The 23,777-nt window shown below is 40.1% G+C and overlaps 1 protein-coding gene across 1 annotated transcript in view; it reads left to right on the top strand.

Annotated features, from left to right (window-relative positions):
- The window catches only part of CPA6 (carboxypeptidase A6), an 84,863-nt gene extending 61,752 nt beyond the window's left edge, over positions 1–23,111 (top strand). Inside the window, exons 7-11 of the mRNA XM_040586674.1 lie at positions 9,903–10,013; positions 10,251–10,341; positions 14,898–15,100; positions 20,049–20,133; positions 21,735–23,111. Coding sequence (XP_040442608.1) covers positions 9,903–10,013; positions 10,251–10,341; positions 14,898–15,100; positions 20,049–20,133; positions 21,735–21,922 — 678 coding nt within the window. The 3' untranslated portion in view covers positions 21,923–23,111. The remainder of the gene's footprint in view (positions 1–9,902; positions 10,014–10,250; positions 10,342–14,897; positions 15,101–20,048; positions 20,134–21,734) is intronic.
- The last annotated feature ends 666 nt before the right edge of the window (positions 23,112–23,777 follow it).

Genomic DNA, 23,777 nt, shown 5'->3' with positions numbered 1-23,777 from the left:
CAATGAAATATTTGGGGGGGGCAGAAATAAAAAAGCTTTGTTAGCTTAGATTATTTAAAAGACTACACGGAATCTAATCATACATTAAAATGTGTTAGTAAATATTACAAACTGGAAAGAGCGGGAATCTATTATGTGTTATTACTTTGTAAAAAGCAGTAGAGCTTAGACACAAAATTTATCAGACATAAAAATTATTTATCCAAAACTAAATAGTCCTCATAGAAACAAAGAAGCAAAACCTATAGACTTTTTCAAAAGTGCAATTATATATGTATATGTGTAAATTAAGAACATTTAACTGCTCCTCATTGGGTGTGCAGTTGTGGGAGGAGAAACAGAATTCAGATATCTAATTATCCAGACCTCAAATTTAGGTTTTTAGCATTATTTTAAAAATCTGAAATATGGTTCATAGGCTGCTATTCAAATTAACATCAAAACTAGATTCTGTTTCAGTTTTAGTGGAAGCAGATGAGGATTCCCATTACATCTGGTTTGACTTTTTCCCTCTAATAAATGCTGCCATTTGATCCATGTCAATGATGTATGACCTTCATCCAATGTTCATTCATACAACATTTTCAGAAAACAACATCATTTTCAGAAAACAACATATAAGAGATGTGTTTAAGGTGCACTATTCTTTGTTTCTGATGCAGGGATTTGTATTTCAAGATTAGAAAATTCAACAGATTTAATCAAAAACCTTCAAGAAGCAAGCACTGGTTGTCCTTCCGGACAAAATGTTCTAAGAATCCACTGGCAACTGTAAGGGAAATGTCCATTAAGATCAAGTGCATCCCTGTAAGGCAGTGGCCTTATCAGGGCCTCAAATGAAGGTGCAATAGCCTCACACTTTGGAAATGCAATAATTTCCACCATCACCTTCTCCCATCCTCAAAAGTGGGCCTTTTTAGGAAGAAAAGAAAACTGACATATGTTGACCAGATACAGTATATCTGCATCTCAAACGTGAACTTTGGCATGCTCTTCCACAGACTCCCTAGGCTCTTACATTTTTCAGAAGTTTACATCTTGAGGACTTTCCTCAAAATAATATTGCTGTTCTCTGAATGTGGGTCATCTTACATTGCATTGCACATAGCCACTTTTCTTTAGTGTGTGACTGTTGTGGGATTTTTTCCCGGGTGATCAGTGCTACTGTCTGCTTTTTCTGCAGCAGAACCTAGCCAGTGTCTAAGGTCTTTGCTGAAAAAAGTGTTCAGAACTTCTTCCATACTTTCTGGGTTTGATTAAGGTGACTTGATAAGTTTGGTTCAGGCACTGACTTTGCGAGACTACCCATGAATGTTCCCCTCACCCCTATCCACAGGCCAACTAGAAAGGAGCTGTATAGTAGAGGAATCCAAATCCATACCTCTGAAGCCCTGCTCATCCTACAGCACTGTATCATCCCTTAAAGATGGTCCATAATAGCTGTCTCATCTCAGAAGAATCCCAAATCTGAAAAGAGTATCAGTATGCTCTGTATACTTTCATTTGTGAGGTGCATGGCTGGAAGTCCAAATTCTGAAATGTGGCTGTTCTATGATCCCAATTATATGAGTTCCCAAATAATTCAAGGTGATGTGTTTGTGCTTTATGGTGCACCCAGGGAGCAGACAGGTAGCCCCAGACAAAGAAGTTAAAGATTGAGGGCAGATTATATATTTTTAATTTTATTTTTTATTTTTTTAATGCTGACATTGGTATTGATTGCTGCCAAAACCAGGCCTGAATCCCATCTTTTCACTCCATAATAATGAGCTAAGAGAGACACACAGACTGTCCGAGATACAAAATGTCAACACCTGCCCCTGGTATTCTGAGCCTGAGTCTGATTTATGAGTCATCTTGTGGGATGCATACTGCCAATTAGCCAGCCATTAGGCTTGTGGACCAGGCCCCAGAGACCAGTCTTTACCAGGAATTTTGCAGGGTTCAAGACCTCAGATTCTTCCTCAGGAATGTTTATGAAGTGCTTGACTGTAATGACAGGATACCTGAAATAACAGCACATACACAAAACTGAATAAGGACAACAGTGCGATCAGACACGGGTCCAAGCAGGAGACCCAGACAGCGTCAGTGTTAAAAAGGGTTGGCTCTTCTCCTGCGTTGTGCATGCCATATGGTCAGAAGGCCATAAAGCTGTAAGTATTCTGACTTTAAGGTCTGTTGAAAGTCAGTGTAGCACTAATTCTACAAAATTCCATAGTACATGTCCTGATGGACAAAACATCTGCAATATGCTGCATCAACAGTCGGAGCAGCACTCAGTCATTCATTCCAGTGCTGAAGCCGACAGACACTGTCAGGAAACCAGCTTCACATTTTGGATCATTTCTGGGTCTTGCTGAGCTCCATCAAAAATGGTAATCCTTTAGGAGTCAGAAAATTTATTTCCCCTTGCTATCCATAACTACCAGAGCCTCAAAATGCTGTCTGATTATGAAATCAGGTACCAGTTTTTCACCCACTTCAGATCTTGGGGGCTGTAAGATAGTTATGTGAAGCAACACACAAATGTTTCTTAAAGATCATATGCTTGACCTATCAGTTGTCCACAGCCTTAAGTCTTTTGAACAGGTATAGCTGAAATGCCACATTCCCACAATCCAGGATCTCTGACTAAAATTAGATTAAAGGCTGCTCATTGTACCTGTATTTAGTTATTCTTTGAGACAATGTAGTTACTTTGCCCCCCATGATAGGCTTTCCATGTCCATTTTTTAGAGTTCTCCAAGCAGAAGTTTTGAACCGCGGAGGAAAGGACGGACCTGAGTGCCTCTCCCTGTTAGGCATACATACACTTCTGTTCCTGGGGACAGATACAGCACTGCTCCTAACGTATCTTTGAGGGCTGGCTCTCAGAAACCTGAAGAGCTTTTGAAATAATTTGAAATATTCCAAAGTGATTCAGAGGCATGCAAGGCCAAAACAAACACTGTACTTGTAGCTTTTTCCTTTCACCCTGTTGCTGGATACATTCTTTTTTTCCAAGGTCTGTTCCCTTTAGCTGAAGCTCTAATGTTGGTTTGACTTGAATTTTTTTGTTGCTTTTTAAACCATCGCATCTTTCTGCTGTATGTCATCTTCCTATCTGGGTTTTCCTCCTGTTCATCAATTTTTAGAGCTTTCTTGTTTTAGGAAGGCCAGAAGCGTCTAAGGGATGTATCTTGGCCCCCTGCAGCCTCCTTCACAGCTGCCAGTGATGAAGGCACAGTGAAGACTGGGCTTTTTTCACCCTGAAGGACCAGTCACCTGGTGACACATCTCTACAGGAACACTCTGCAGCTCTTTCAGTAAATGCAATACAATCACTGAAGATTAATTTTTATTTTTTGCCAGACTCTAATCTCCCCAGTTGTCTTTTTAGCTGCCTCACCTCAGAAAAAATTTACTTCTCTGAGTGCTCCCTATATATTCATTATCCGGAGGAAAAGTCCATCTGTTTCATCCTGCAGCATCTATATTTGAAACACTCAGCCTTACTTATCTTTAGCTAACTCATTCTTTTCTGTCAGGAGCTTCTGCCTCAAACACTATTTGTTTTTTCTCCACAAGAGAGATCACCTCTTCCAGCCTCTTCACTCAGTACTTCATTCATCAGCCTTTCAAGAGCAAGAGGTGCTGGTACAAATGCAGAATCTCTTTTATCCTCGTGATATTTTTTTTCACCCTCCAAATGCTGTTCCTGATATTTGACATTTCTGTGCGGCAATCATACCTATGTGCATGTAGTTTCTGTTTCTGCTCAACATCCCCCAGTCCGCTCCTCAGCTGGTTCAGTTCTGATTTCATTCAGTTATTTTGGCAGCCATCTTCTATCCCAATTCACTCGAGTATCTGCATCTCTCCAGCGCATCCTTACTACTGAAAACAGAGGTTACTAATGTGCACCGCTTCTGAGGGGAAGGAAGATAAAGCAGCAGTGAACACTACGAGCAGGAGTTTCCTGGACAGGGCCCTCCGTTGTGATGCCTTTTTTTTAATGGAAAAATGTAACCCAGTGCCGAAAAGATGGAGTGCAGTACCGTGGTATCACCACACCGAGGCATGTGATGCATTGTTTTAAAAGCTGCTGATGCAAACCATTTTCATACTGTGCAGTATTTCTTTCTCTTTTGGTCCATGGTGGACTTTCCCAGGTTCTACTGAAGAGTAAGGCAACTTAGAGAAGGTGTTTTCCTTTCCTTTGGCATCTTCACAATGGCAAAAAAACCCCAGTTAAAATGGTTTGAAGTTTTCCTTTTCCTAAAGGAAATGAGTACTGCATTATTCTCTTGTGCAGTACCAACAGCAACTCAGCTGCATCCTCCTGCCTCCCTATGATCTTAAGACGGCAAAAATTGCTTTCGTTTTGCTTGCAGCTATTAATTTTTCACAATGTGGATACATCTTGATAAAATAAAGGTAACCCTGCAGCTGTGTTGTGCCTGTAGTAGGAATTCTTCAATGACACTTGCCAGTGCAAACTCCTAGTTGTAAGACTAGGACATTCAAATTCTACCCTGTGAAGGCTTTTAAGCTGTTGAGTACGTTCTTCCTCAAGGCATGAAGAGAATTCACATTGTTGTTCCAACATATTACTTGTCCTAGGGAAGAAATTCTGCTTTATATTTTAGCAGTCCATTCCTGTATAATGATGCTGAGTAATTAGGGCCTCAGTAAAACTAATGATATGAAGAAACATTACTGAATATGAGAAAGAACTGTGGAAGAAAATTCTCTGTGTTGGACAATTTAGGTGTTCCAGAAATGGAATTACAAGCAATAATTTGCATCTTAATTATCTGACTGTATCTCAACAATTTAATTAAACAATGTATTCAAGTGAGTTCTGGTGGGTTGCCTTCAATATGTACTACCCTGGACCAACATAACTAGGATGTAAAATTCAATAATTAAACTTTTTAGAGGTATACATCTCTGTGGGTCTCCACTAAGTCGGTGGGCATTAGTTTCATACCGATACTAGCAGAGAAGTTTGTGTAACCCCTTTCAGAGCATTCACAGTGCTTCAGAATCACTCAGGCCTTTCCCTTCCCTGCTGGGCTGTCCTTGAGTTATTTGGGACCTACAAGTGTTTTTTTATGTACTACCTTTCAGAATGGAACCAAAACGTTGCGTCTCCTATTTCCACTACGATCTGTCTTAACTATACAGCTTCTTCCCCACAAGATCCTGCACTTGCCTGGGCGGTCCCAGCCTTGCGCAATCTTCCTGGAACTGCTGTTTGCTTCGCTAACACATCAACTATGCCATCATCTCTCTGCCTCTTCTCTGCTTCAGCATCTTCTCCTTTTGCATCCTTAAGTAGCAGCATAAGCAAGCCTTTGGGATCCTGCAGGTCCTTCCTATAAGATTTTTTGTGGGCTTTCTTCTCAGTGTTGCAGAGCAGTTGCAGCACACTCATCTTTCTCAGGTGTTGTTTCTGGGCTCCTCCTGTAGGAAATGCTCCCAAAGAGGGAGGAAGATTTTGCTAGATATTAAAAAAACATCTGTGTTTAAACATGTGTGTTAATAAATCACACACAATTCAAGCTTCAGCCTTGAAAATGTGACCCTTTGTTTTAAGCCATTTGTTTTTAGATACTCAGCTGTATCTTAGTCTCAATAACAGGCTTTACCACTCTGCTTGTGATTTAAGTGCCAAAACAGGACACTAGCAGTAAAAGGGGAAATGGAGATAAAAAAAGATACACTGCTTCCAAGTACAAAGACAGAGCTAACTACTAATTTGCCAAACTGGTAAGTGGCAATGAAGGCGTGAATGGCAAATCATGGTGTCACCCTGCTAAAGTATAAGATGTACAGACAATAGTAAAACATTGTATGTTACCAGCAGAAGGGATGTTTTCACTGGTATCTTAATAATGGCATGCAGTTTTGTTGGAAGCAATTTTATGTGATTTCTGGTAGAACAGCAACAGAGTCAATCCCTGTGCTAAAATAGTAACTGTTTAATTCAGTGTGATTGTTTAATTCAAAACCAGAAACAGCAAAAGCTGATTGTTACCTTCCATTTAATAACAATTAATTGTGGGACAGCAAATCATTATTAAGCTCAACTACAATTTCAGAGTTTCTCTCAACCCTGTCTCCTTGCTTTGTCCTTCTCAGTCAATCCCCTTATTTTATAAAAAGCCCAACTGCATCCTAAATCCATTTTAAACTCTTGCTTTTTATTGCCTTGGCAGTTTACAATATAGCTCTTTTGTTCACTTCATCCCTCAAATTAAATTTCCTGTGGACCAGATCCTCAGGCAGCCAAAGCTGGTGTAGCTTTATCAACAGCCATCACTCTACTGATCCAGATGATCAAGCCCCCTCCTATTAATCATCGGTCCTTTCCCCCATCCCCTGGGCAGATTGCTTGCATGGTGTTGGCAGGGTTCCTGTATCATCTGTTCATTCACTAATAACACTATTCAGCATTTATTGGGCCAGTCTGGCGCTCTGCACATTCAGCAGCAAAGCTGCTATTGATTGCATGATGGGGAAGCAGAAGCAAGCCATATAAAGTCATGTTACTTTGTATTCTGGGAGCTCTGGGCAGACTACAATGCAGTTAATTCACTAATGGTTTATATTTGTCTTGCTTGTGTTGTAGTGAAGAGAAAATTTTTCAACACCGCCAGGGGGGATGGTTCACGTGATAGTTGTTTGGAGGATTTGAGAGTCATGTCACAAAAGACAAGTTGTGGGCTTCACTCCAGCAAGGACACACCTTAGTAACTTCAGGGCACATTGCCAAAGACCTCCCAGTTAAGGGAGGTAAGATTATACAGTCTGTGTTGCCTGATGACATATATCAAAGAAAATCGCCAGATAAAAACAGTATGAAGAACAAAATCTTTTCAGCGGAAAGAGTAAATGTGATCGCACTCCAGGTTACACCATCTACACTCTTGCTTTCTATGAAGAAGCCATACCACATCCTTCACATTTTTAATGAAATGCTACTCTAAACCGGTAACCAAATTATTAAGAAAATCCATATATGCTTTAAAGAACAGAATTGAATGATTGATATATTTGGCTCTAAACCAACTTCAAGACTCAAAATTTGTAAGAGTATTACTGGAGACTATAATGCTTTCTGAAGTCTGTCCTAGTACTTTGTCAATGACAGCAGGCATTAAAATTAACACAGAGTATGAAAAATGAAAGAGTATCAAAAATGAAAGGGTGCTTTGCATTTTGCAGTCTGTGTTTTGGTTTGGTTTTTAAATGGTGGTGCTTTTACCTCAGAAGAAAAGTATATTCTTCACAGGGTTTAAAAAATATCAAACATTAAAAAGTCTTAATTCAAATGTTTTCATTATGTCACTTTTTGAAAATGTAGAAAGGTTCTGAAAAATTTTCAGAACTCATTCTTGCAATTTTTAAGGAGTGTATTACCTTAAATGAGTTATCTGTAGTTATTTTAAGAAGATGATTTAAAAAGTGTTTTAAGGAGTTTAATCTTACAGCACTGCAGTTAATAATACAGTATATAACACTGCAGTGTAACAGAACGCATGTTACATTACACATGTAACTGCCAGCAAAAGAATGGCTAACATAAATACAGATACAAGCAAATATGCCGATCTCATTATCACCGATATGTAAATACCCACCATGGAGACACAACCTGAGCTTAATTTGTTAATACTGCCTAAAACCAGAAAAGCATCAAAAAGTCAGGTAAGTGGTGTGTGGTACCTTATTTCCTCCCCAGCCAAATTACTTCTCCCTGAAATAAGCACGATAGAAAGGTTCATTTTCCTTGACTCAAGTTTTGGAGCACACTTCAGTTCTGTTTCCACTCTTTGAAAAGTGTTACAGATTTAACATCCATACTTACTGTATAGGCTCTTAATCCTGTGAAGATTTGGTGCAGGGCTAGTTTAATGCACTGAGTAGCCCTAGTTACTTCAGTATGTGTTTTCTGCATGTGGAACACCAGTGAAACAGAGCCCTTGTTTTCATGGTCATTATTTTTGAGTAACCATTGCTTTCCGTTTTGACAAAATTACTTTTTACTATAGCTAGAATCCCCTGAATACCAGTATTTTACCCAAATGTATTTGTAACCTTTATGTGGCTTTGTAATACAAGTAAATTGAACGTAAATACAGTACCATTCCAGCTAAGGATTTTTGAGGAATTTCTGGCATGTGGGCCAGGGGACCTGTGACCCCTGCACTGGCCGAGGACTTTCTCCCAGGCAGCCTGTACATCCACCAAGCTTCCCTTCAAAAGCCCACACTGTCATCCTCTTCTCTCCTGTGATAACCCTGCCCTCTTTCAGCATCTCATCCCACCCTGCAGTGCTCCACGCCATGCTGTATGCTGTCCCAGCTGCTGCCAAAATCTGATTTCATTCTGTGCCGTACCCTCTTTGCCCTCTATTGCTGAGCTTCCCCTCTTGCCTGGCTGAAACAGAAGAGGACCTCAGTGTAATTGTAATATGAGTTGTATTTTCTTGGCTATTGAAAGTAACTGAGAAGCAAGAGAACAGGGTCTTTTGAACACTTTTTTCACGCACTGGGTGTCTCGGTGGCTTTGCAGGGGGATCATGCGCTGCTTTGGATCTGTAAGTGAGGCTGAAGGACCTGCGTGTGCAGAGCACTGCTGGGAGGGAAATTAAGGGTGGGTGAGAAGAAAGCAGTGCATGACAGAAAGATAGTTAATGAACAGCTCAGAAAAAGTGTAGGTCCTCAGTAAACAAAAAGATGTTCAGACTCCTCCATGAGTAAATTTCAGACAATACATGTCCAATTGGATGGGTATTTCATAGAGATATTCCAAAAAAATGTCCGTCAGCTCCCATGGCAGCTTCAATGCTTTGAAGAGCTACATGATTAGGAGCCCAGAAGTATCAAATTCCCATACTTTACACTGTTGCCTGGCATTTGTCATTCAAAAAGCTTTTAGCTTACAGCAAACGTTTCCCTTTGTGCCCCCAAACACATGTTACTTCTTGGATCTGAAGGGCCAGAAATAACTGCAGCGCAGAAGGCTGTAATCACAGCACCAGGAGGAGAGGAGTCAGCCTCAGGCATCCCTCGAACCCAGCATCACTGTGATGTGCTGTCCACCTGCCAAGTGAAGCACTTGATTCCTCACCTTACAGAATCGAGACGTAAACTTTGAAGGATACAAATTTGATTCCCAGCTATGACAAGGGACAGTTTTTGCTACAGCATGTGGAGTCCAAGCTTCCTGAAACTAGGAAAGGAGCATTTCTGTTACTAGCAAACAGAACTGCTGAGGAGCCTCTGGTTTGCTGCATTTTCCTAAAACTTAGAATGGAAAAAAATACTTTCCCTACCTAGACTTCCTCTATTAACCTTTATACTTGAGGTTCTCAAGTAGAAGGTTTTTTAAATTATAAAGGAATAAGCTGCATATATTGATGATTGTGCACATAGTAAATTACTTTGAATACAGCAAAAGCTTGTGTAATGTGAACCTTAAATGTTTTAAGACATGCTCTGACCAAATCATTACCCGGTGGAAACAACAGCACTCCACTGTCTTGCAGGAGCTAAACTTACTTCCTAAACTAAGACTCTATTCCACTGACTTTCAGTTCCTATGTCAATAAACATTTTGTATGCATTTGCTTCTCCGTAATATGAGTTGTATTTTCTTGGCTATTGAAAGTAACTGAGAAGCAAGAGAATAGGGTCTTTTGAACACCTTTTTCACGTGTTCACATGCTGCCTTTAATCACATCTGCAGGAAGATGTCAGCCTTTCAAGTACAGCTCTAAGGATGTCAGTGGTTCTGTGAGATCAGGTCTCTGTGCTGCTAAAGGGCATGTAGCTGTCACCCTGTCACAATACTTAATCGGGAAATTATTTTTATTATGGAAACTACTTTCTTTGGCTTTTCTGTTTTAGGCTCTTCAAATGTACCAGATTGATCCTGCCATGAGGAAGATGCTAACTCAGCTGTATTTCTATGTCATGCCTGTATTTAACGTGGATGGATATCATTTTAGCTGGACAAATGTAAGTAGTATCAGTAGTATTACTCAAAAAATTGTTCAGACAGGAAAGAGCGAATGGTTGTTACATCATTCAGAGATGACTTTCTGTATAATCTGGTCTATCACTTTGTGGCTTGCAAAATGGAAGTAAATTATTCCAGTTAAAATATGTTTATCATGGTGGATTATTATGTGTCCAAATAGATTTTTTCCAAAATATAGTAATATTGCTATTTAACTATTTTATAACTTATGTTAGGATCGATTTTGGAGAAAAACAAGATCAAAGAACGCAAGGTTTCGGTGTCATGGTGTTGATGCTAATCGCAACTGGAAAGTGAAATGGTGTGGTAAGTCTGGAGATACTTTGGTCACCAGTTCAGATTACCCTGGTTTTAATTACCCAGCAGAGTAAGTAGGTTAGGGCACATCCATTGTGAAGCCGCAAGCCAGGGCTCAAATCTTCCTCCTAGTTTCTAAAAGATAAAAGTTCTGAACTTTGGAAAACTACATCTCATCACAAATAAGAAGTTTTCATAGCAAGTGTGGCAAAAGTAAAAAAAAAAAAACAAAACGCACATACAGCTATTCTGTGTTTCTGCATTCAAGTAAATTGAAGCACAGTATTGTGCCTGGCCTGTCACATTACCTGACTGCAGCTTTAGGAAACGTTTCAAACTTCATTTTATTTAATTTGTCATTTCTCTGAAATGGCTTTAGCTTTGGAAATGTCAGGCTTGCTCTGTTGGCCTCACAGAGAAATGTCTGAGAATATTTTAAGGCCATTATTATTAGTGATCTAATAAAGAAAGAAGGTGCTTCTATATGCATGGAGATCCAATATTAAACTCCCAGCAGTTCTGTAAATATTTTCCTAAAAATTGACCTCATTTTTGCATAGAGAATGCAGCAGTAATGAAATATTAGCAAACGATTTGGAATTGGTCCACTGAAGAAGAAATGACATTTTATTAAATCTTACAGCAGGACAGGGCGACTCACACATGAGTAAGCAACCATACAAGTTCTGGTGCAGCAGAAAGTACTAGCACTTTGTTGTGAAATATGGCAATACATACCTTGTTCTGCTGACCTGCTTTCCCATCTTGAGCAACTTCCTTCACCTCTCTGTGCAGCTGTTTTCTCCTCCAGCATTCATCCACCTTCCTTATTTATATTAAAAACTCGTAAAGTCATAAACTGTGTTTGCATATTGCTACCAGAACAGCCCTCCCTTCAGCCCATCCTTCTACTGGAAGCCTCTAGATGTTTCCACAGTACTCCTGATTACTTGCATAGGCGTAAGCACTGTACAGTCTAGCTTGCAACAATTAAGTAGATTTTTGAGAACTGTAAGGATAAAAGTGAGTGTGAATAATCTGCCTTGGGAGATTAGAAATGAGGTGAGAGTGAACAAAAGTTTATATTCAATACAGTATGGACCTGTGAAATATGCTTCCAATTTTTCCTAATTCTACTTGCAGTAAGCAGAGGACTGACCCACAAGCAGTTACAGAAAGCCTGTGTTAGCTGAGAACCCCTCTGCTTCCGAAGACAGTCCCAGGGCTGCTATCACTATCTTTAAGGCAATTTTATGCTGCAAAAATAATGTAAAAAAAGAACTAAAATCCTGCATCACTGTTACCATCTTTTACTTAAACGTGCAAGTCACAACTGCAGGCATTTTGGGAACGTAAGTTTACGGTTCAGAAGGTAGGCACTGGTGTAGCTGGAATGAATGTTCTCTTACCAAGTCCTCAGAGCCGTATTATAGGTATCTTACCAGTGCAACATTAATACTCACACAGCGCATTTTCTTTCTAGTCCTAACTAAACTTTCTTGGATTCACATCACTCTGCTCCTCCCTGTTCCTGCTCCCTAGTCAGTGTATTAAAGCACACTTCTTACTCAGTCCTGAAAATGTTAGCTTAGTTTTCAGTAAAAAACATTTTTTCTAGGCTGTGTGAAACTACAATACACACATGCATTGTGTGTTGTGATCCACTACTTGCTGCCTTTCTCCCCTGCACCAGACATGAAAGGCAGATCCTTACCCCAAGTTTAAACAATAAAAATTCCTTCAAGGTTGCTCATCATCCCACCAAGCACATGCTCTGCTTCCCTCACTGGACCCCAAACTCTGCCTGATTCTCTTTTGCCAGAGAATAAAGAGCTCTTTCATGAACTAGGCTGACTGGTGCTCAGAAGATCCTCACCCAGCACCCCATGTTCTCATTAGTCTGACGCTAAATGAGGCAGAGAAGAATCTGGATCGTATCACACTTTGAGGCTTGTATAATCATGGTGTATTTAACATTTAATACTGCATATGCTTGTAAAAACCTTTTAATCCAGTTCAGTTGCACTTAGAGTTTGCAGACAGGCTTGAACTTCACTGTGGGGCTTCCAGGCAGGTGTGTTGTGGCAGAATCTGACCCCAGCAAAGCCACTGAATGCTACCAGCAATGAGCAGTATTCCTTCTGCTTTCCTGTTCCCTTCTAGTGTAGGACTTTGATGTAAGCTTTATGATGTTGCTTCTCTATTCTCTAGGGACCGAGAAAAGGGCCATATCCCTGATTGTGGTAGACTTCACTTTGCAGCACCCTGTATCCAAAATAGCACACAGAAATTGCTCACAGACCGAGGCAAATACTGACAGCAAGATCTCTGCATAGAAATGATCCTTGCAGTATATATACATGTGCAATAACTAGCAGGATGATTTTATATCCACAAAATAAATAGCAACTTTAAAAGCAATACTGAGGTACTTAGAACTAAATTATGTCATAGGGCAAATCTACTTAAAGGGGTGGCATCTGAAGCCCCCAGGAGAGCAGCAGTGGGAGTTTTTCCAGTGGATCCCCATTTCCAGTGTACTCCATCGCTCACTGAGGACAGTGCCTCATACCGGCAGAAGCGGCTGCAAGGAATTTTGAGAATCATGCTCGAGCTCATCCATCCTCCCAGTCTTGCTTCTGTACCAAAGCATTGGTTTTATCAGTCTCTGCACACATTTCCTTTGTACATTTGATCTCATGATGGATGCTGGAGGATATCTGTCCTCCCCCATTATGCTATCAGGTACAAAAATAGGGCAGCATGGCAACATTTTATGCAATCCCATTTTCTTCTGACTAACTCAGAAATTCAACAGGAGTTGATACGTACTGTATTGGTTTTTTTGCTTCTTGTATTACTTTGACAGAACTTCCAGAATGAAAATTGAGGATATCCTGACATTATCGAAGGCCACCACGGAGACCCTCTCTTTTTACTACCAGCCAGCTTCACTTAAGGAGAAGCATTAATTACAGCTGGGATTGCAAATGGCTCACGATAGTAGGCTGGACAGTTTAGAGAGGTTTTTCTTCACTGAAAGTCACTAAACTGAGTCATATTTTACTATTTGGTCATTCTACCATTAGCTTGTAGGATTCTGTTGTTTATTAACAGTGACGTCCATTTTCATGATTCATTATACAACACTGTTACGTGACATGAAGTATCCATTAAAAAAAAGCAAAGGCTCCAGAGGCTATGTTAAATAGCTCTCCTTTAGCTATATTATCTGACAAGACATGGAGGCAGAGTGCTCTTGGGATTTGGATGACTTGGTGGCCATCTGTTCTGCAGGGAGGAGACCATCTGCCCTCTGTATAACCCTCCCATATCCGCTGCAATCTAAGCACTAACACATTTTGAAATCACCTGTGGCCACTGAATGGTAGCCTTAATTTTCATATTACAAATGAAGCTGCAGCATGAAATTGTTTCACTTTTTAATTTTTTTGACATTGGGTTGATTGACTAACCCTGTTTTAGTTCATGTTACGGCTTCTCACATGTTGCTGTCTTCTTAGTATTTGAAGTTGGCAGTACTTATTATACAAAGGAAAGCTAATAAAACACTGCATTTGTAAGTCCCTGCTGACACCAGGGAATGTTACAAAAAAACCTATTATTATTTTGCAGGTCAGCATAAAACATGAGGCATTTTGAAATCACAGTGGATAAAAAAGTGGCGTGGATTTGCATAAATATTGTTCTTTTAGGCCTAGGCCCTACACTGTAAATGAGACAGTGGCTTAGATCCAGAATTGCTAAATGATAAAGGAGGCACTACCACATCATCTTTCCTGAGTTTCATCTTTCAGTAACTCATGGGCTATTACAGGCAGGCTACACTTTGCAGCTTACTGCCACCTGAGCAGGCTGACGTAGTGAAAGATATCGTCACAACTGAACCACTACCCCAAACCTGAAGGAAAATCAAGCCCTGTGCAAACTGAGATGATTTCTATTTTAGCTAACTGAGCAATCATCCCATGTGTCTTGTCATTTTTTTCCCATAAGATTTGCAAGAGTAAAAATAGGCAGTAGTCAGGAACTATTCTTATGTTTTAAACCAGTCTCTAAAATAATGCCTGTTGAGGTTATTGTAACCACCACTGTAGTAGCTGGTATGTTAAAATGCTCTTAAAGGCTAGATTTGTCTCAGCAGTGACTAGTGAAAGAGGTATAGCTCTCTGATTTCAAATAGACCAACTGCGACCCTTCAATAGTTGTAATACTGGAATGCTATCATAAAATGTGCTGCTCATATGGAAAGCCAGGGAAGAAAATACCGTGAAGTCAAGCTTTCCTTTTTCTGTTGGGTTAAAAATACATCCTCTGGGGAGAACTTCATGTAGTTAGCCAACTGGCAACTTGGTGTGTCTACTAGATGAACAAGCGAATAGCTGTACTGAGGTCCCACTGGCTCGTGGCCATCAGTCACAAGCAAGCTATTTGTTCATTGCTTGTAGCACTTTTACACATGGGCCCCCACAGGCTGAGCCAGAGGTTGACCCCTGGAAATTCTGTGTGATTGTTCACCGTCAACTTTCTCTTTCAATCTCTAGACGAAGGTGCTTCATTTCACCCATGTGATGACACCTACTGTGGTCCCTTCCCTGAGTCTGAGCCTGAAGTAAAGGCTGTTGCTCATTTTCTCCGCAAACATCGGAAACAAATAAAAGCCTATTTGTCCTTCCACGCATATGCACAGATGCTGCTGTACCCTTACTCTTACAAATATGCAACTATTCCAAACTTCAGCTGTGTGGTAAGTACATTAAGACTTGGGAGAATATGTTTCCCTATATAATATTTTCTGTTATGTTTTGTTTTGAGAGGAAACTTGTTTCTTCGATACTTAGCACAGATTTAATATTGAGCAGTATTTATTCTGGATCTGCATTATTTCTGGTTATATAACCTTCACCCAGTGAGTCAGCAGTGATTTGATTAAAATGGTATGGTGCCTTCCATCCATCAGTCCCTTTAAATTACTTTATAGGATAAATCCCTGGGGTTTAATTATAGTTATTAGCGTTTTATTTAATTAACTGTAATGGAAATTATGTAGTTAAGTCCTTGGGCATCTAGCTGAAATTCTGTCCCTTCATGCTTAGAACTTAAAACACTAGGATCACAAAGATCATCTTCAATGTGATGAGCAAAATAAAATTGAAATGGTTTATGTTTATCAGTTGGAGGTGAAATCTCATAGATTTCATCAAAAGTAAAAATTTGATTGCTTTATGTATTATCCTGCTCAGACATAGTGTTTTTAACCCTTTAAGACAAGCAGTTAATTAACAGCAGGGGCTTTATTAGAGGAATAAATTAATAAGAATATGTTTTTTTGATGCAAGCCTACTGATTTACAGGTATTTGCATTTCACATATTCCACGCTCATCCAAATGCAGAAGAACTGTTGCCTTTGCTTGCAGTCTGTCTGTTTATAGCCAGCCTCCTGTGCATAAACCCCTCCCTATGGCTTATTATCTTAGGGAAACATGGCTAAGCTTTACTTTCTGTTTGCTCCTGCTCACAGACACACATTGCACCAACCAGTTGCAAGCCGCTTTCTTTCACCCTCCATCCCCAGTAAAATTACATTGTCCACTTATCTCCCATACCTCCCATTTTGGTCCTGAAAGTTGCAGTGACTTTTAACTTACTAGTTTAAGCTAGTTTATTCCAAAGGGGCTTAACGGCACCTTAGATTTATCCTGTGCAGAATAAATTATGTTGTCAGCCCCTGGATCTTCACTGATGTTTCTTTTAGCTGCCCTCTCAGGAGTCTGAGCAGCCAGCACTCCACAAACCAAAGTCTCTTTGTGAGAGTTTATTTCTATTAAGACACTTAATTTCAGCAGCTACTAAAAATTCTCCTGTCTGATGTCATAACTGGGAATAGAGCAAATCAGAAGTTAACTAAGCAGCCAGAGGAGCTAAAAATATGAAACTTGTGGGGAGTGACCACCTAGCCTTGCAGTGACTGTGAATAAATCCATGAATCTCTTTATGCTACCTTCTCCACCCTCTTTTAGAGAATGGCAAAGAGAAAGGAGCTTCCCAAGTAAAATGGTGGCTATTACTCACCAAAAAACATAAACTGGGAGTTTAAAACCACAGGATTTGATTCCTTTGAAGATCAGCAGGTGCAAGAATATTTTTTTAAGAACAGACAACACAGCAGAAGGTAAAGACAAGGTGTTAGGAAGAACCAGCATCTCCTCTGCAAGTAGTTGATTACTGAGTATCTGATGAAAATATCCAGAGTAATGTAATGCAATAATAGCAAACACTGTTTCAGGAAATTCATTGTAAGGAAAAGGAGTCTCTAACTGAGATATTTCACACATACCAGTAAATCTTCAGTACATGTTGTTCTTGTTGCTCAAGGGCTATTTCCATTCTGAGACAGGGAGTAACTGCCCCTCAGCACACACTTTCTTTCCATCCACAGATTTTAGACCAAAGGAACCCAGTTTTTGACGTGTAGTAGGTGTAAGACCTTGGATCAGGCTTTTCATCAGAGGGAGTGGAGCACAGACCTAACAGGACAAAGAAACACACTGTTTTAGACAACAGCCCTGGAAAAATGGAAGCCAAATCCCAGTTCTAAATATTGTGCCAGTATTTGGACTCTTTCCTTCTTTTTATTGCAGTAGGTCAAAAAAAAACAGGGAGGTTGGAGTAAGAAACTGAAGTAATTTCCTGTTACTTAGAAAGCTTGTTATGGGGATCATAGTGAAGATGAATGGAATACTGATGCTTATTTATTTGTGTGTTTTATTACTTCTCTACAGCCAAATGTGCCATCACCTGGTGGCTCCTAAATGAATAGTCTTTAATATTTGAAGGGTCTAAAATGGTGACTTAGGCTGAAGTTTCAGATTCTCCAGTTCTCTTGGAAATTACAGTGAGCTGGAAAGTGGCAGATCTCTGTTTCTTGCTGCTGATGGAACAAGCTTTGTTGGTCTACACAGACTGCATACAGTGGACAACTGCAGGATTCCACATGCACAGCAAATAAACACTTGGTGCTAAGAGGGGGCCACAATTAATCCTGAGCAGAAGAAAGGATGTTTCTGTCTGGGTCGTATCATTCTAGTGAGCTGTCAGTTACCAGCTCGATTAAAGTGTTCAATTATTCAGAGTTGCTTTGAAACTGGAGAGCTGTGTACTGATCACAACATACATATTCTGTTCTAATTTAGGCACACCTTTCTTATTAACACTCTCCTGAAATCTGTTCTTTTAAGATACTTAAAATGAAAGTGCACTTTGAGACTGAAAAACAAGCAGAAACATTCATCCATCTCGAGAGTTTTAAATTTCACCTACTTTTGATCCCTTTTCTTGCTGTACAGTTGTTCGCCTTACTGTTCGCAATGAACTTCTATGGCATGACTGAGTTTGTGTATGTCTTGGTAAAAATCATGTAATTTTATGTGAAGCTTTCTCCTTGAGGGTGTTCAAAGACTGATTGCCTGGATTTAGTCAGGATCCAGCCTGCACGGTACGATGCAGTTGAGAACTGTCCCCTTCTTTGGGCATATAACTCCAACAGTGGAAGCAAGCGGCACCCCTCAAGGCTAACAGCATTGAGCTCACAGTGCCCACGGATGCCTGCCTACATGGTGGATGTGGACGTGGACTTGGGTCGCTCCAGTTTGGCCTCCAGATGGTTGCTGCCTCTGCACAGAACCCAGTACTGTTGTGCTGGTTTTAAATGGGCATTGCCAAGCTACTTCCTCAGAAAGATTTCAACAGAGCTTGCTTCTGTTGTCTCATTGTTCTACAAGGTGTATAGCTCATGCACAGGGACTGTTCTCCTTCATGACTATGTTCTCCTTTCCATGGCGCTTTACCAGGACATTGCTGTCTGCCCATCTCAACTCCCTCAGCCAAGCCCTGCCTCCCACTCCCTTGGCATCAGGCCTGTTGTCAGGCCACCCCAGCTCCACACCATGGCCCTGGGACGGTAAGCACAGCTGCTCGCCAAATTTCTGTTGAGCAACTGAGCCTGGTACTTGGGGCTTCGATGCAGGCACCAGACAAAAGCCCCAGGCTGCAGCTGGAGCTCCCCACTCCCTGGAGCCCTGTGAGGCCCCACCACCACTGCTAGGGCCATGCACTGCCACCCTGCCAACCTCATGTGGTCTGACACCTCCAATCCCTTCATTGGTCTTGTGTGTCATGATTCACAGAAGTTGAGGCATCTGTAAAAGGAGTAAGAGTCCCAAGTGACAGCACTTTCCCCTTCCTCAGACCTTCTCCCACCTCATCTTTGGTGTCAGGGTGAGTCAGAGGTTTCTTGCCAGTGACCACATCCCAACCCAGCAGAAGTTCCCAGCAGCACTGACTTCGGCACTCCCTACCTCCACGCACTCATGGAGGTGGCAAGAGGAAGAGAAGGGGCAGGCTGAAAATGTCAGTCTCCAGCACTATCATCCCTGTGCTGTGAAAAAAAAACCAAAAAAAATCTAGTTGTGCCTAATGGATTTTTACAATGGAGTAAAAGCGTGCTCTTCCATTTGCTAAGAGCAGTTCTCAGTGCAAAATAAACTCTCCAAAGCCCTACTTGCTGACCAGTAAGTGAAAATGAACATTTGTATATTTTTTTCTGAAATGACATTTTAAAGCGGTTTTCTCTGGCTTCTTTACTCAAGGTAAGGAGTGAGTTCATGAAGAGCTGCATAAACTGTAAGCTACAGCTCTTCAGTTCACAGAAATAAAACAACTAAAACAACCATTGCAGCTTTACCCAGTGGTTCAAAGTCCAGCAGTTTCTAGCTCCAGATGTTCATTTCCCAGTCTCTGCAGGGAGATGGCTCTTTTTTCCTAGATATTCCTGGCCTTCACTGTACATTCTCCATGGATCCTTTCCTTTGGGATCATGATACTCCTTTTTCTTCTGAATGCATGCGTCCCTTTTCTGAGTCTGCATGTACTATCCATGTGTGACCCTCAGGATTTGCCATGGGCCAGGCCTTCAGCACCTAGTTTCACAGGATACCATGAACCTCCTAAACAGACTGTATCCACATGGATGTTGAAATGTAGGTGCTGATTTTCCCCATAGGGTACTGAAGTCACATTTCTGTAATAGTGGAAAGAATTATCCAAGCCTACATCATCTGGCCCCAGAGAAAGTTAGACCAGCAGTGAGCATTCACTTGCTCATCAGAGATTCAGGAGTGGAATCTGCCTCTTTCTTTCTTCCCAGTCTGCTCACTGCACCACTGTTGAGTGTCAGCAAGAGATCATTTCTCCTTCACAAATCTAGCAGAGATGTGGTTTAGTGGACTGGGAAATGCATCCACAGGTACTGGCAGAAAATGCATGCGTGGCTTTTAAACAGCATAGAAAAAGAGATTATTTCATCTCATGGTCTCACGTGTTGCCTGAATTTGTTGTGTCACTAAATTGGTATATATACCTGTAATTACAAATGCGTAATGGCTGATCATTCGCAGTGCAGTGAGCTGCTTTATGCCATGAAAATACTGAACCAAGTTTTTCAGGGAATTAGGGAACTGCTGTCAATAAAAATAAATAATGCATTTATCCTTTACAGTAATTTTAAATTAGCTGCCACAGACTCACAGAACACAGCATCACACCAGAACTCAATGATCCATAGCTCAGGTTCCAATCCCATTACAGTATTTAATTCAGAGTGTAATTTATGTGTTTGTTTTTCTACCCCCCACAGGAATCAGCAGCCTATAATGCTGTTAATGCTCTTCAGTCAGCCTATGGTGTAAGATACAGATATGGTCCTGCATCTAGCACTTTGTGTAAGTTTTCCTCTGGCACAGGTTTGTGACTTTGATCTACCTATAGTAAGAAGATTACCATTATTATAATAGAGGAAGCAAACACTGTTTAAAGTGAACTTTGTTCCAGTTGTGGATGGTGAGGAAGGCGGAAGATGAAGTTTAGTAACAGATTCAGTCCGTTGATTGCGCTAAGATTAACTCAGTTGATGCAATAAAAGAGATTAAAATCCAACGCATTGGAGACAAGAAAGCCAGAAAATAACATGTCCAGAACATATAAACCCAGATTTTAAAAAAAAAGTAAAACAAGATTTTAAAAACCATATATTTATCAGATACTGTAAATGCAGTACTAAGTTATAAAATATTTGGGAGGAAATAATTCAAAGTAGGTTTCATTTTTCACCATTACTTTGCCTCTCCTGTGCTATTGTGACAGATACAGCTATTCACAGAGCTCATTCTGAAAGTTAGGGTCATGTCTTTAAAAGCTGGGTTTCAAATGTCTCTGTGTCTAGGTGATGATAAATGATGGCAACAGTATCTTTATTTGGACAGCTTCCATTTTTTCAGAGAGAGATTTCAAATGCATTTTTCCCTATAACAAAATATCTTTAAAATATGCCTTCTAAATATGTAACAACATTTGTCAGGCAAACTCCACGAAGACAGGTAAGAGAAAAAGAAGTTCAAGGGGTTTCAGCAACACACTTTTTTTTTTTTTTTTTTTACTGAAACTATGAGGCCTGAATGCTCTCAGTAATGATAACAGACATTGAAAAAGTGAGAAACTTCAGTAAATAGCAGGTTTTTTCTTAAGTAACTTCCTGCATCTCCTCTGCTGTTACTGTGTTTTGGCTGGAGCTCCACTTCTTTGTGGGCCTCCATCTCACAGCACGGCCACCATCTTGTGCTCATTACAGTGCAGTCAGTCACTATGTCAAAGGAAGAGCAGCGTGAATTAATGCCAGAATTGCGCAGAAGACAGCAGGCCACATGGGAGATGGATCTTTATATAAATATGAATGTCTTGGGTAATCAACATATGGAGATAAGAAGTACACTTCCTCAGCAAGGTTTGTTAATATTAGACACCACCTATGCAAATGCTTTCATGCTGTAAGGAAATGGTGAGAAAACAAGACAGAAATGAAAAGAATTGTAAAAGCACTTTGAAATGGAGAATTCAGATTACTTTGTTAGCTTTCTCCATTCCCCCTGCAAAGGAATTGCCTAAAAAAACAAAGTTAAACCTAGGGGCTTGCAGAGCTCCAGTCCAGCTGGGAGATCCTTGTGGAAGCAAAGGTTTAGACTACACTCACCTGGGGACAAGAACAGTTTGAGGCTTTATTCTAAATGTTCTCTTTTATTAAAGTTTTGCTTTACACAGAAAAGTCAGTTATTAATTTTTTTCCTGTGAAAGTCAAGGGTCTAATCCATATTGTGGAGAGTGCCCGTGACCTTCTCTGAAGGGTGTTCAGCGTCAGGGCAAGCAACAGTTGGAGCTGCAAGTATATTCACGGAGTTCTGGAGACAAGATACCACAAGAACTCTCTGGTGCTTTCAGCATGACCTGCATTTAACATTTTTAAAAATTTTCTCTGAATTCCCTCTTTCAGATGTGAGTTCCGGTAGTTCTATGGACTGGGCCTACAAAAATGGCATCCCCTACGCGTTTGCGTTTGAGCTGCGTGACACAGGCCATTTTGGATTTTTACTTCCCGAGACACTGATCAAACCAACCTGCACAGAGACCATGCTTGCAGTTAAAAATATAACTCTTCATCTGCTGAAGAAATGTCATTGAGAGCTATTTGTAGGAGCTGGAAGTGAGCATTTTGCTCCCAGCGCTGATGCCTTTCAGTGTGTCCAGTTGCCATTCTAAGCCTGGTCACTTCAAAATTATAGAAGCTAATGGGAAATACGGTATTGCTTCTACCAGATTTACTTGTGGGAAATGGAATAAATCATTTAATACCTGCTCTACAAAAGCCCATAAAGCTGATGTACTAGCTTAGTTACCAGTTTAGTGTAAAATAGTCTGTCCTTTTTGCAATAAAGCTTTCATTCTGCAACTTCAGTGGAGCAGGTCCAGGTCCACATACAGGTGCCTGAAATAAAACTCCACTTCCAGACAGTCTGTGGCCTTACTCCTTTCCCTAACGGGAAGATTTCCCTAAGTTTCTTCCCTTAATCTCTCGAACAAAGGGATGAAGTTTACATTCATGTATATGTGCTCTGTGATGCAGCACAGGCCCGTGTCTATAGCAGTAAATAGCATATAGTTGCAGCTGGCTGTGCTACAAGTGGCAATGTGGATTCCTTCTGCATGTATACATACTTATATATGCACTTTTGTGACTTTTTTTCATGTAATGCAAGAATTTGACCCAAGGTTTCCTTTAACTGTTCAGAGAAACTTATTTCCAATTGTATATATTGAGGTGGACTCACAATCAACGTATTGCCTTTGAAAATGTAACTTCCCTAGAGATGTGTAAGAATTATAGTGAATTATTATTGAGACATACAATACTGTGCTTTATGGAGAGACAAAGCATTTTGCCATGACTTGGAACTTGGAAGCTGGCAATCAACTTGGTGCATCTGGGTTCTGCTCTAGTTGGTGTCTGCCCATTTCCACCAGCCAGGGACCTAGCCTTAAACTGTAATAGCCCGATGTTAAGGGATGTTTTATTTATCAGTATTCTTGCAGTGAGTTATGTAGCTCTGTGGCTATGTGGCTGTTCTTCTTGGAAGTCATAATTTTTGCATGTTTCAAAGGAATTAATAATAGATTCTTAAATGAGATGGAGGTGAAAGCAGAAGCTTTACAGCTAAAATACAGTAAGTACCATGTTTGAAAGAATAATAATGAAAACACAGAAAATATAACAACTTTTTGAGGGGGGTTTGGTACTTTTAAAATACTATTTTTTTATCTTATTGTATCTGCAAAAGCATATATTTTACTTTACTAATTTTGAATCTAATCTTATGCCATAACATTAAATAAAACGTATTTGTTAATAAAATCATTAAATGCTTTTGAAGTATTCTTCATATTTCATTTAATTGTTAAAGCTTTAGTTCAAGGATGTAACACTTTTGCCCATCTGTAAAATGTTAACAACATCAAGGATGCAATATTTTACAAAACCTACATCCTCTCTAAATAAGTAATTGAACTTAGCAAACAGACAACCTTTATAAGACTAGGAAGCACCATCTTTAATTAAGAATTCCATTGTTTTCAGGACTGCAGAAGACAATCAGTGAGGAAAGCTGACAGAATTGCATTCTCTTTGTTTAACATTTTGTTAATAAAAAGTATTTATTTTAAACAAGCTTTCTGAAAGCTTGTTCAGATTTGATTCGTTCACACTTGTTTGAGTAATGTTTCTATTCTGGCTTAATAAAAATCTGGGAGACAGAGGCTCTCAAAATATCTATCCAGTAGTCATTTCCAATTGCTTATGACCCTAATCATTAAATATTTTTAAGGCAGAAATAACTGTCTTCTGCTATGCACAGATTCTTGCCCTTGGCCTTGATAGTGGTGTAAATTCAGTATTAGCACCAATTGTTATTCTGGATTTAGGTGACAAGACTGAACTACTACAAGGACATAAGAGACAGAAGGTGAAGGACAGAAGGCGTAA

This window comes from Falco naumanni, chromosome 3, assembly GCF_017639655.2.
Source record: "Falco naumanni isolate bFalNau1 chromosome 3, bFalNau1.pat, whole genome shotgun sequence".
In the NCBI taxonomy this organism is placed as follows: Eukaryota; Metazoa; Chordata; class Aves; order Falconiformes; family Falconidae; genus Falco; species Falco naumanni.
The sequence above is the reverse complement of the archived record's forward strand: the minus strand, read 5'-3'. Positions and strand labels throughout refer to the sequence as shown.